Source organism: Echinops telfairi, unplaced genomic scaffold (genome assembly GCF_000313985.2).
Source record: "Echinops telfairi isolate 266 unplaced genomic scaffold, ASM31398v2 ScPeMD7_7427;HRSCAF=8465, whole genome shotgun sequence".
Lineage (NCBI taxonomy): Eukaryota > Metazoa > Chordata > Mammalia > Afrosoricida > Tenrecidae > Echinops > Echinops telfairi.
This window is the reverse complement of record NW_022111327.1, coordinates 6,305,027-6,319,048: the sequence shown is the minus strand read 5'-3', so window position 1 is coordinate 6,319,048 and position 14,022 is coordinate 6,305,027. Positions and strand designations below refer to the sequence as shown.

Here is a 14,022-nt window from a genome sequence, read left to right as displayed (position 1 = left end):
ACTGGTACAGATAGGAACTGGAAACACAGGGAAACCAAGGCAGAGTGGAGATTCTGGGAGGGTGGGTTGGAAATGGGGAACCGATTACAAGGATCTACATGTGACCTACTCCCTGGGGGATGGACAACAGAAAAGTGGGTGAAGGGAGACATCGGACAGAGGAAGATATGACAAAATAATAATTTATAAATTATCAAGGGTTCATGAGGGAGGGGGAGGGGATAAATGAAGAGCTGATGGCAGGGCTTAAGTGAAGAGCAAATGTTTTGAGAATGATGAAGGGAATGAATATACAAATGTGCTTTACACAATTGATGTATGTATGGATTGTGATAAGATTTGCATGAGCCCCTAATAAAATGTTAAAAAAAAAAAAAGATTGGCAGTCTCAGAAATACTCTATCGGGTCACTGTGAGTCAGAATCGACTCAATGGCAGTGGGTTTTCATTCTGGGTTTTGGTATAAAGGATTCCTTAGTGGTGCAACCAACAAGCTAACAGAAAGGTTGGCAGTTCACAGTCACCCAGTGGCTCAGCAGGAGAAAAGACCTGGTGATCAGCTTCTGTCAAGATTACAGCCTATGACACAAAGATACAACCTAGGGCATGATGGCTGGTCGACGCTCTCAGATGGGGTCACCATGAGTCAGATTTGACTCAACAGCACACAATGAAGGGACACACAGTGAGAGGCAGGGCTGCTCTTCACCTCCAGGTCTCTGACTGAGCTCAGACCCATTCTTTTCCCCAGGCTGCTGCTCAAGGGCCTCTGCAGGCTCCGAAGCAGTGAGGGGCCGGAAAAAGGCTTTGGATGCATTCTCAGCTCTCTAACAATTAGGTGAGTGAGTGTCTCTGGGATGGAAGCCATTTATCCTAGTGAACAGAATTTGAACGAATGCTATGAGTCGAAATTGACTGGATGGCAGTGAGTTGGACTTACAGGGACTGTATCAGACAGTAGCACTACCTCGGTGAGTTTTTGAGCATAGAAAGCCTCCTCTTTCTCCTTCGAACCAGCTGGTGGTTTCAAACGTCCTCCTTTGTGGTTAGCAGCTAACACATAGCCAACCACGCCACCAGGACTCCTCATGAGTCAGAATGAACTTAGTGGCAGTGAGTTTGGTTTGTTGTGTTGGACTCGTTTCTATTCGATGATAAACATGTAGACATTTGCCTTCTGCCAAGGTGTACTTTGAGTGGCACCAAAGTGCCCTCTGATCTTCCAATCAAACTCCTTCCATCTGTCATACCCCAAAGATGTCCAAAGTGCCATGGTTAGCAAGCTACTCCCTTGAGTTCTGGTATTGTTCTAGCTTTTTCTAGCTAAAATGCAGCAACCAAAAAAGGTAACATGAACCACCTTCATAATGAGGTAAAGAATCGCCAACTTCACTTGAAAGCAGAAGGTGGGACCTAAGGAATGATTTTCAAGGCAAAGAAGTTTGGATGGCATGTGAAAGATTTGTAGGGGGTTGGTGCTTGAAAAATAGGCCCAAACCAAACTCACTACCTTCGAGTCCATTTTGACTTGCAGTGACCCTATAGGACAGAGTAGAACTGCCCCTGTAGGTCTCCAAGACAGTAACTCTTCATGGGAGTAGATAGGCTCATCTTTTTCCTATGGAGTGTCTAGTAGTTTCGAACTGCTGACTTTGTGGTGAGCGGCCCAACATGCAACCCACCACATCACCAGGGTTCATCACATGTGTGCGTTGAAGGGGGATAGCCCCAGGAGAATGAGAGAGCAGAGCATAGAGGGAGGAGGGTCCTCTAGTTTCTATTTTGCCACACTGTTTTCCTCTAGATTTTAAGGTATATCAGCTTTTAAACTGTAGTTCTCAACCTAAGGTTTAAGGGCTTCCTTAACTTATCTTCCTTCCAAGTGTTAATAAAATTTTGTGTCCAAGGAAGACTATATTTGGTCTCTCTCCCCTCCCTTTTAATTTTCAGTATGGAAAACAGCGTCCTAATTGTCCCTATCTCACCCTGCAGCGCCCCCGCCCAAGCCAATTTATCCTCAAGTCTCTTTCCCGAGGCTTGCCTTTTTCTCCCCAGCAACATGCCAAGCCACTGAATTATTAGCTCAGAGATTGGGCCTGGACCACTGGGAATTCTGGGTGTCACAGATGGACAGATTAGCATATTACAGAAATTGGTCCCATAGGCTCATCCAGCAAGGACACTAAAGGGTCAATGGAACAAAGACACATTGGCCACCTCAGGCAGCTCAGAATTCTAAGGCGAAGCCGTAGCACCTGCGCTGGGTAAGTGTTGCAGGCGTCTTTCTGGCTGATTTCCTACCCTTGAGCAAGATAATTGGAATCAATAATGTTTCAGTCCTTCTGCCCACCCCCGCTTACGGAAAGAGCTCTCCTAAACTACATTTGTAAATTGCTAGTCTTGCTTCTTCCCTTTAAAGCCCTGAATTTCTCTTTAAGGCAAAATAAGCATCTCTAGCTACATCGATCTCATCTTAGACTGTGTGTGTGCGTGTGCATGTGCATGTGTGTGAGATGGCAAACGTTTAGAAAAAGTGCCTGGTTGTCGATAGCAGTCACAATCTCAGTTGGTTTGTGCTTAAAGAAATAGAATTTTTGTGGAGGGCGAGGGAAGCCAACTACTTGGCCTACGGTTATAAGACACATTTCTGAAACCATTACCTTGGTACATAACTTTGCACTTTTCAATGTATTTTCAAATCTGTTGTCTTATTTGATCCTGACAAACACCTGGGGAGACAGGACCAGTATTATCGATATTCAGCAGCTGAAGACAGTGGCCTGATGTGTGTGAGTGAATTCTCTAAGGTCATAAAACTGATCACGGTCAGGAAGGTCTTAGAATAAGGTGACCAGATTTTAACATTGGTAAAGTGGGACACCCTTGGTAAAACTCATATCCTGGCGAAACAACCACATGGCAGCCGAAAACCGTATACCCTAGCTTGTCGTGCATTCTTTCCAAAAATCGGGACTTTTTAAAAACACCATGGGATGTGGGACAACTTGTTAAAAATTGGGACTGTCCCGCCAAAAGTGGGACGTCTGGTCACCTTATCTTAGGATAAAGATCTCCTGTGTCTGGATCCAGGATTTGCACCTTGGTAACCACCAAGCTGCTGCTGTTAGATGTCCTTGAGTCAGTTCTGACTTAGAATGACCCTACGGACAAGAGTGAGAGAGTGCCTGGTCCTGCACCATGCTCACAATTGTTGGTTCAACTTGTTGTTGCAGCCACTGTGTCATTCCAGCTCGAGGGTCTTCCTCTTTCTTTCAGACTGAGTTGCTAAACAGGTCAGTGGTTCGAATCCACCATCTGCTCTGAGGGAGAATGATGAAACTGTCTATTCCTATAAAGATGTAACGTTTCTGAAACCCAAAGAGGCAGTTCTACCCTGTCCTATGGGGTCTAAATGAGTCAGAATTGACTCAGTAACCGTGAATTGGTTTTTATTTAACCTTCCCAAGCATAATGTCCTTTTCTGGGGATGAATTCCCTTGTCAAATCAGGGTGTGTGTGTGTGTGTGTGTGTTTATGTGCAGATGTTAAGTGTGTTCAAGGGAGAGAATAAAATCGACTTACAATGACACATGTCACTGAATTAACATCTATAGGCATAGACTTGGTGTGATATCAGACCACGATCAAAGGACTTCTGTAGGAATGCCTTCTCAGTTCACTGCATGGTCATCTGAAATATGGCATTCTCTTCCCTGTTTTCTTTGCCACTCAGCATCACCTCTGAGTCAGCCCAAAGACTACGCAAAACCTTTCCTCTTCTGGCTCTGACCTTCAGGCCCAAGTGAAGGAACGAGAGGAAAATAGTGTTGCCGTTCATGGCTCTCAACACAGGTAACAAGGGAGAATTTTTTTCGATCAATTCCAAGACAGGGTGACATCACTGACACATGGTAACACTTTTTGGATACCAACCCCATATCTCTGCAAGAAAGTGATTGTGAAAAGGTGGTGTTTCTTTCAACTGCTGGCAAAAAAAAAAAAAATCAATGCGCACTCATAGACCCAAATTGATCCTGAACACATTGCCATCCGATCAATTCTGACTCATAGTGCCCCTATAGGGCAGAGGAAAACTGCCCCTTTGGATTTCCATGGCTAAGATCTTTATGGAGTGAATGCTGTCTTTCTCCCACAGAGCAACTGGTGGGTTTGAAGTGCTGACCTGGCAATGAGTAGCCCAACATGCCACTGTGCCATCAGGGCTTCTAATGAAAATCACTAGAAGTTCTAGAAAGCAATTTCATAGGTTAGGGCCAGCGTGCGTTCTAAAATAAATGAACAGACAATACCTCAAGTAGTAAGGACATGTTTTACTTTGGACAGGTGTTTTTAGTATGGACTTCAGTGCAGTAGGCACCTGTATTCTGGGTTGTGGGTCATGGTAAAATGTTTTGACTGTATGCCAGGGTGAAACGCCACTGTAGATAAAATGCCACTAATCTAGGGGATGCATCGTCAGTTCTTGTTACATTCAGTACCATCCCTTCAGCTCACCAAGAACACTGCCTTAGCACATACCGAACAATTGCCCTAGGGCACAGGGGCCCGAACTTGTTTGGCCACCCCTTTTCAAAGAAACAAACCCCAAAACAGAAAACCAGACTCAGTGCCTGCCGAGTAATCAAAACTTTTGTATTCTAGCCTAGAATTTAGGATAAAGTGGTTAGCTGCTTTTGTATACCACCCCCCTGCCCCTTGGGTCATTTCAGTGGCCTTTAGGGGCCAGCACCAGCCACTTTAGGAGACCCTGTCCTCGGAAAAATACAAGGGTAGATTCCGGTGGACCTTGGGCATGTTTTCAGCAACTGGTTCATACATACACTTGTTTTGTGTGTATTTATTGAAAAAATGACCTTACTTCTTACAAATAATCCCCCAGCCCCACAAATGTATTTATCTGTTTAGCTGCCTTTCCCCCAATTTCCAGTGCCATCATGCACTGCAGAGGTGACTCTCAGCACTCTTGCGTAGACTGGTGACTTGGCCCTTCTCTTTCTGCAGGTACCATGCGGTTTATTCCTTCACATTGAGCTCATGACCAACAGCACTGTAACTCAGGCCTGAACAAAACGTTTCTAATGCCTGTGCTGTCTCTCTGAGGAACACCCCATGTTGCTAGCACTTAGGCATACTAGACAGCCCTTCAGTACCATGCCTCGGGGTCATTTTAATTCGAAAAATCACTAATGAAATGCACAAACGAATGTCAAATATGCGGTACTACAGAAGAACCTGGAAAGCACAGGCGCTGAAACAAGCAGGCAGAGATGCGCATTATTTGGCCTTAGCTGGGAACCTGCAGTAAGAGCCAAACCTGTGACTGCTCTTATACGCATGTGCCAACGACTGTGAGAGCAGTAGTGGCTTCAGGTTACAAATACAGGTTAGCCAGTAGATGTACGCACAAATAGAGATGCCCCCCAAAATGCGCTCAACTGTCCTTCAATCCTTAGTCCATGGTGAATCCAAAGACGTGTCACCGGACACATTACATTCAAATGACACTGCTAGTCATTGAAGGAAAAGAATAAAAATCTGTTATACAGAAAAGCTGCTATTGAAAATGGGTGAGAATTTATTAATTGCAACGAATAAAAGTCAGCAGTTTGGTATCAAGTGTTTTGAGGAAGCACAGAACCTAATGCTAAAACGGACAGTCAAGTGCCCTACCAGTTTCCCCTAAATACAAAAACCAAACTCACTGCCACTGAGCCGATGCCGACTCACAGCTGCCCTTATAGACCAGGGGTGAACTGCCCATGTTTCTGAGACTGGACTGTTTTACTGCAATAGAAAGCCCCCTCTTTCTCCTGAGGAGCAGCTGGTGGTTTTGAACTGATCTTGCAGACCATTGCCCAATGCATAACCACTATGCCCTCAGGGCTCCTCCTTTCCCTCAATAGGGGTGGTTCTGTCCTATATATCATATCACATTTTAAAAAACATTCATAAATCCTGTTTCCTCCTGTCAAATTCCTGCCTATGAACTCCAGGCAATAGTCAATTCAGAAAAATTCCAGAAAAAAACAATTCACTGTACACGTTTTGGCTTTTGACTTCTTGCTCCACGCCAGAATAGACCACATATCCCATTTTACTAGGACTTTTTTTTGGACACACTATACATTAATAATGCCCCCAAACTTGGCGACAATTATGATGACTCAATGCATTTGCATATGGGTTGATCATGAAATACAAGTAGCATGATAACAGTTTTGAGTCATGAGTGGCTAACATCTTAAGCTTATAGTTTTTCAGTTACTAATGCCTCCAAATTTAGACCCAAGTAGATTTCTAACCATTCTGTCTCAGCAATTCTACATATCCATCCAAGATGCTGAGTCTCAACACATTATTTTATACACCAACGAGAAAGGGTGGTGGTGAGCCATTTAAACTCACGTCAGATTTGAGATACCTTTCAAGGTTGTTAAAATGTGAAAACCATGTGCATCTTTGAAGAGATGAAATATGGTATTTGATTTCAAGGGTCACTGCTTTTTCTTGCTCCTCTCCAAAATTGTCTGTTGACCTATTTCCAGAGTAGTATTAAAGGTAGAGGGGCCCCACACTTCCTGGGACAGTTGCACTGTTTTGATGGCCTACTTAAACTAGCATTCTGCCTAGTTGCTCAAGGTTAAAATTTCCAACTTCTCACCAAACTATTATTTCTTCACCCTCTGAAGTGATCCTGGGAATATGAGTACTTGATAGGGAGAAAGAATAGGGTAGTCTAAAAGGCAGGACACAAAACAAACCCCTTATAGCTGTGCAGTTGATTCTGACTTACAGCAACCCAATAGGACAGGGTAGAACTGGCCCTGTGGTTTCTAAGACTGTTAATCTTTATGGCAATGGAAAACCTCACCCTTCTCCTGAGGAGTAGCTGGTGGTTTGGAACTGGTGACCTTGGGGTAAGCAGCCCAAAGCGAAATCCACTACAGAAAGTTCAATTTGTCAACTGTAGTTTATCACACACTAACCATATTTTTCAAACTTGAAAAACCTTATGCTGTAAAGAAACAAGTAGTTGCTCTGGACCTTTAAGAAATTACAAGGATCTAAAAAAAAAAAGAAATCACAAGGATCTTTAAAACAGAGAGCTGGATAAATCTTGTTACAACAAGGAAGATTTTTTTATTATTTTTTCAAGTTACAAAAATATGAGCATATTAAAATACAGATAATTCACATAAAGAGTAGGTTCTAGCCAGTTGAAGTTATTCAGAATTCAAAAAAAAGTACTCATATGCAAGTCATAAAAATACAATTAGTTTAAAAGACATAGCTGATTAGTGCTGTTATTGCTAGTTATAGGCAACTTCTTCTTGAGACTTGTCTCCCTAAGGGCAGGGATAGGTAGTATTTAGGCTTTCAGATGGTTGCAATGTGGAGGTTTTGAAAAGTCGATTTATAGCAGTAAGCTCAATTTTGAGCAGAATATGTAAGTGTATACTAGAAGAAGGCATGAATCATTTCTAAATTACAGTTCCAGCTCCTTCTTTTGTTACTATAGCAGAAATAGTGTGCAGTTTGAGGTAAGAGGCAAGGGGCTGGTGGCTTTCAAGTTAAGGGATAAAAGTTGTAATGTAGAAACTAAGCTGACATCTGCAGCTTAAAAGCACTTAAAAAATAATGGAAAAATGTTTAATGTCTAACCAGAAAACTCAAAGCTTGGTGTCCTTCTCTTTAGCAGTTGAGACATCAAGTTAATTACGTTGCTGTTTTGAAGCACGACTCTATAAAATCTAGTGTTCATTTTCTCTTTCGAAAGGCAGAGTAGACCACCTAACAGAATGTTTAAAAATTGGGCCTATTGCTCAATGCCAGATGGAAGAACACATCATAACAATTATTTTTAAGTAATTAAAACTAACTCAGTTGATGGTATAAAATGCAGGGGTTAAAAAAATTAATTTCTTTTTTTTTTTTTTGCAATTTTGTGGGACTTTAATACATCATGGATTTGGGGCCTAAAGTTCACATGGAAGACATAGAAGTTAAAAGATAAATCCCATTACTAATGGAAATGGCTTTGTTTCTAATTTTCCCGTGAGACTACATGGACTAGACTAGAACAAGCACACTGCTATAGACAAGAGCCCACAACACAGGGAATCCAGGAGAGATAAACCCCCAGAGCCGACAATGAATAGAGATATCAGGAGGATTAGGGGAAGGTGGGGGGAGAAAGGGGGAATTGATCACAAGGGTCAACCTATAAAACCCTCAGGGGCCAAACAACGGAAAAGTGGGTGAGGGGCGATGGATGATGATGAAAGATATGAAAATAATAATCTATAACATATCAAGGGTTCACGAGGGATGGCGGGGGAAGAAATGGGGAGCTGATATCAGGGGCTCAAGTGGACAGAGAATGCTTTCAAAATGATGATGGCAGCATATGTGCAAATGTGCTTGAAACACTGGATGAATGTATGGATTGTGACAACAGATGTAAGAGGCCCCAATAAAAGTATTTAATAAAAAAATGGGAATTGAGACTTCTGTTGGTGCCAAGTATGAGTTAAGTTGAAATCTTTTAAAAATCATGTTGAAAATATTGGTACAGTCATGAGCATTTGGCAAGGATACCAATGACCCTGTGGTTGAAATCCTCAAATATGACTAATTTTTAAGGAGTAAATAACAAGTATCCCAAATTTAGCATCTGGGCACTCCCCTTCCCTTCGTTAGTTTTGGTTCTATCCTTGGCCCTCAACAGTTCTTATTTTCCATTCCCCTTTAGGCATATCACTGTTTGGCACCTAAAGTTACACTTGGAGCTGCCAAGAGAATAATTTTTTAAGCTGTTTTATATTGAAATCAGCAAATGTACCCTGGAATTGGAGGCTGGTTGAGAATATCTCTAGGGTACTGATTCACGTTATTATAAAGAAATCATGCCAACATAAAGCACAGGACTTAAGAGGTAAAAAGGCTACCAAACACAAGTCTACATGCGATTCCAGGATGTCAGAGGAGTTGCGCAAACTGAAATTATGAAGATTTTCATTGAATGGATAGGGAAAAAGGCAGGTATGAAAACTGCATAACTAGTGTTTTTCACTCCAAAATTAACCTAATCACCAGAAAAAAACCATCTCCTCCTACAGGGTTCTGGTGTGCCGATAACCCACAGAGAACGTTCGAATAGGGGTTCATTTTTGCAATGGGCTGAGTTCACAGCGATTATCAGGACAGAGATCCTAGGTGTAACACTACTATTGGAAAGTCAGGGGTGGGATTTATAGAGGGCATACACAAAACCAGCCTTTGAGCTCTTACAGGGCGACGATTCAAACAGGTGAATGCTAGAAACAGCGCTGCTAGTCATCACAGCAGGGCAGAGAGATTTTATGTTGGCACATACCAACGTTACTATGTTTCTACCATGAAGGGAATTACACTTGTGCTACGTTTTGGTTGCTGGAATGAAGGGGCTGAAGGAGAATGGAGTCCCCCCTGCCCACTTTAATTATTAGACCAATCCTGAAAGCGGAAGCAGTCGCTTGCAATCTTCCACACAGTCTGGTTAGGGGTGGACTGAGCGGTCAGCAGAAAGTTTTGGTTGTAGTAGTGAGGATGGCTTCCATCAAACTTCACGGTTCCACTGGTAACAACAAGCACAGTACTCTGAGATGGAGTGGCTTGTTCTTACGTCACCAAAAGAAAAAGAAAGGGGACAGGTCAGTTTTTATGTCCAAATAAAGCAGGTTAGCAGGTTCAACTACCATTGCTGATGATATTGCACTAAAAGAAAGTTCTCATAACTTTCTTGACCTTGTGCAGAATCTGAATGGGGACCCCCTAGGTCAGAAAACCAAGTATCAGTTCTAAGATATTAAAAAGACTTTATATGCCAAAGTGGGGTGATACTGCTCCCCTAGTATACTGGGATGATCCAGGCAGGGGTGGGGGCTGCATAAGCAGGTACCTACACTTTATCCTAGATTATGGGCTATAGCACAAACGTTTTTAATTGCCGGGGGCTGCTGGGTCATTTTTTTTTCCGAAAAGGGGGCAGTAGGCCAATACGCCTGGGAACCAGTGATCTAGCATGAGACCACTTACTGTATGAATTAATATTTAATTGGATTACCACTAGTGCTTATTCACATTTTGAGTTTGAAGTTCCTATTCTTTTTAAGACCTCTAAAAGTAAAACAAAACTCCCCTAAACTACTACTGAAAAGATGAGGTGGGCCCTACTTGGAGGCTCATTTTATAAACAGTATCAAAACTATCAAACAGCTCTGTCCTTTCAATTAACTGAATTTTTTTTTTTGGTGAAATTTTCATAGGTTGTAGGACACTATGAGGAGCCGTGGCAACACAGTGGTTGCTGCTAGAGCAACCTCTAGTTGAAAGGTTATCTGTTCGAACCCACCCGTTCCTCTATGGGAGAAAGATATGGTACTGAGCATCCTTAAAGATTTACAGCCTTGGAAAATCTAAGGCAGTTCTACTCTGTCCTATAGAGTTGCTGTGAGTCCAAATCAACTCAATGGCAAGGGGTTGTTTCCCCCACTAGTTTAGTTATTTATTTAATTAACAGTTGCACTGGCAAATAATTCATGTACCATACGATTCCATGGTTTAAATATATTAAGTGTTGTGCAAGGCAGTGGGTTTTTGAAACCTACTAAAAGAAATTAATCACAGGTGTGGTATATGTTTCTCTGGAAACATTTCAGGATACAGCACGAAACAATTTATTTAGGGAAAACGTAATCTCTCATCCTCTCTAAGAGACATCATAGTTTCAATGTATGTTTTCATAAACCATAATCGTATCATCAATCAAAACTGACTCGCCGACCTCTGGAGTGAAATGCATTTAAAGTAAGACCAAAAGTTTGATTAGATTGCTGAATATTCTTAGGGCCTAGCTTGCGTGAATAAGTAAAGGCTTCCATCATTCAGCGTTACTGCTTATCGTGTAAAAAACTCAGTCGGTACACACTAAAGGGAGACAGAAACATGTATCTTGGAAAATCCTGATCTTACCGTGAACTGGCTGACAGTCTAGCATGTTAATTTGAAACTCACTGGAGGGGAGCATTTCGAAAAAATTAGTTATTCCATCCATTCCAGTGACAACATTGCCGTTCCAGAGTAAAGTGGCCGTGTCCAAATACAGTCTAGGTAGTACCTAAAAGCAAAGAGATAAAAAGGGTGAGGGGAAAATTTTGTAACGGGGTAATCATTTTATAGACATGGATTACAGATGTTAGAGCAGGTTACAGGTGGCATAACTATTTTCCTGTAACCCTATTAAGGGTAAAGCTGCTGACTGAAGGGTTGGGTTGAAATTCACTCAGTGGTTCAACGGTAGAAAGACCTGGAAAACTGTTCCTGGAACGATGAAACCCAAACAAAACAAATGCACTGCCAGTGAGTTAGTGACAACTCATAGTGACCCCATAGAACAGATTAGAGCTGCCTCTGTGAGTTTGGGAGACTGTAACTTTTATGGAAGTAGAATGCCCCCATCTTCCTACACTGAACTGCTAACCGTTAAGATTGCAGTTGAGCTCATAACCACTACACTAGCAGGGTTTCCTCTGTAAAGATGACAGCTTCGAAAACCCTGTTAGGCACGTCACTTGGAGTCTATGAGTAGAAAATCAACTCGGTGGCACTGAACGACTCCCTGCATCCCCTGCCCCACCCCAAACCAATAGGAACTGGTTTCTACTGCAACAAAGGTGTCTGCTGCATAATTTTGGCCTTAACTAGGTATCAGTTCCCTCTTAATGAAACAGATAATTGACTCTTTTTTCCTAGTCTAGCCAAAATGCATGAAAACTGGGAAAGAGTTTTTTAGGTTTGTTTTCTTTAGTAAAGATAAATGAAGTGGTCACAAGATCCTACACATACTGCCTCAGAGCCGTTTTACTCTCCCTCCCTTTTTGAGAAAAGACATTCTGAGCACTAACAAAGTTGTCAGCCAGTCTCTAAATGTTCTTTCATCTGGGTGTGATAATCCGAGTGAAAACCTTAGTCTTTTTAATGTTTGTATGCATGAGAGGATCGGGTCCTTTTTGCTACTATTCTATCAGCATACTTCAAACATATACATGCTCACTGCCACTGATCTGCAAAGAACCATGAATTTTGCTTAAGCAGAGCCTTTGCTCTATCAGATTAAGTTAAGGTCCAGATAAGACAACAGTCAGTCATTAACTCTTTGGAGGCAAGAGGAGACACTACCTGCTTAATGCTATCATTTACTTTGAATTAATAGGCCACCATATAGCTTGACTCTGGCAATAAACTACGATTTTTTCCCCTGCCCCTGTCCCCCCACTGATTGCTTTGAAAACAGCAGGTCACAATAAATAGTCAAGGCAAGGCACAATGAAAATTCTTTGTCACATTTCTTGGTCACTGCACATGAATGAGTGGCTGAAATGGGAACTGAGAGTTAAGAGCCAGCAGCCAGCTCGACAGCACTCACCCGTCTTCGTTTGTCCATTGTCTCATAGTAAATATGGACAAATTCTTCTGCAGCTCGACATGCCTGATCTACATAAGTTTTAAAATCCTACAACAAAAAGTTGCAGAAGTGTAAATGACCCTTCCTCCAACCCCTGCCACCCACCAAACCATTCAATCACTTTGTGGCTTTACACATAGTTCACCTTTCACGTGAAAGAAGAGGCTTCAAAAGCTTCCAAGTTGTAAAAAGTCACAATTTCTAGGTAGATGTCTGTAGGCCCTAAGTCTAATGAGTGATCAGTATTATTTTTTTACTCTTGACCTATCCATTTATGACCTGTTCATGGCCAAGTCCCTCACGCTTTCGATATTTTTACACAATATCCACTTTAATAATAACAGTTCTACCTGAACCTTAAAAATAAAGGTGCATTTTATTTGCTAGTGCGTGTGCTGGAACAGCTAGCTAGTTCTCTGTTCCGGCCAGCAGTTGCGACCAAACTCAAGAATTGCTAGAGGGAAAGAGGAAAAAGAGATGACTTTCAAAGAACTTCAAATTCACTGCCATCAAGTCAATTCTGACTCGCTGCTACCCTATAGGGCAGGGTAGAACCACCCCAGTGGGTTTCCATAACTGTAACTCTTTACAAGGGTAGAAAGCCTCCTTTTTCCTGCTGGGTGGCTTGTGGTTTCAAACTGCTCACCTTGCCCTTAGCAGCCCCAAATACATAACCCTACTTAGAAACCCACCTGGTACATTCACTGGCATTCGTAAAGGGAAAGCAGAAGTAAAGAAATGCTGCCTGCAGTTTTAGTATGCAAAAGAATCAAGTACTTTCTTTTCTAGCTAGTTACCTTGCCCAGTCCATTATAAGAGAAAAACAACAACAACAACAAATCAAGAGTTTCATTTCTCAGGTCAGCTAAAGTGATTTTTAGAGAGGGAGATAATCGAGAGGAGATGCCAAACCATGAACAGACTCGCGTCTTGCTTGTCACCTCCGCAGGGTCCTTACAGAGATTAAAAAGCAACTACTGTTTAGACGGAAAGGGGGAGGAACTTCGGGCCCCGCCCCCGACCCCGCCCCGAGATGGCGGGCCAGCCTGGGATTCGCCACCTGCCCACATGATCAGCGGCCGGCTGGCCCGGTGCCCCGCCTCTCCACCTCACAAGCGCGGCCGCTCTGGCACCTCACGACAGCACGAGCACTTACCACAGACATGGTCCCAGGGGTGCCTAAAGCGTGTTCAGGCAGTGGCTGTGTGACGACTTGGTCACGTGTCCGTGGCTGGTACCTTTAGAAAGATCACATATTTAAGACCGCAAAACCCGCCAAAGACACCGAACTCTCCACCCACCCATGCCCTTCCGGAAGTAGTTGCGTCCGTTTAAAAGGCACCCGAAGGTCCAACCTTAAGTCACGGCGCCCTTCCGTTCCTACGTTCCCCTCCCAGCCGCCTTTTCTATTCGTTTGATATTTATTCACAGCGCTCGATTTAGAAGAAACTTGCTTTGTAAACTGACTACTGACTGAAAGTCTCCACAGTTTTCTA

General features: G+C 42.7%; 1 protein-coding gene across 2 annotated transcripts; it reads right to left on the bottom strand.

Annotated features, from left to right (window-relative positions):
- Window positions 1-8,450: 8,450 nt before the first annotated feature.
- NXT2 (nuclear transport factor 2 like export factor 2) lies at window positions 8,451-13,742 on the bottom strand. 2 transcript variants are annotated; one of them, XM_045298591.1, is made up of 4 exons: window positions 13,683-13,742; window positions 12,488-12,574; window positions 11,077-11,179; window positions 8,451-9,680 (listed from the first exon to the last, which is right to left on the bottom strand). In XM_045298591.1, the coding sequence occupies exons 1-4, from the start codon at window positions 13,689-13,691 to the stop codon at window positions 9,499-9,501; spliced, it is 381 nt and encodes a 126-aa protein (XP_045154526.1). In that variant the 5' UTR covers window positions 13,692-13,742; the 3' UTR covers window positions 8,451-9,498. The 2 variants fall into 2 exon arrangements, with proteins under 2 accessions (XP_045154526.1, XP_045154525.1); XM_045298590.1 differs by lacking the exon at window positions 13,683-13,742 and adding an exon at window positions 13,439-13,448 and having other exon boundaries at window positions 11,035-11,179.
- Between the last annotated feature and the right edge of the window lie 280 nt (window positions 13,743-14,022).

Bases quoted from the DNA above. Each gene is read 5' to 3' on its own strand.
- NXT2 (XM_045298590.1), bottom strand. The intron at 11,180-12,487 runs GTGAGTGCTGTC...CTTTGCTTTTAG, and splicing joins CAATGGACAAACGAAGACGG to GTACTACCTAGACTGTATTT. The intron at 9,681-11,034 runs GTAAGATCAGGA...TGGTGACGTAAG, and splicing joins AGACTGTCAGCCAGTTCACG to AACAAGCCACTCCATCTCAG.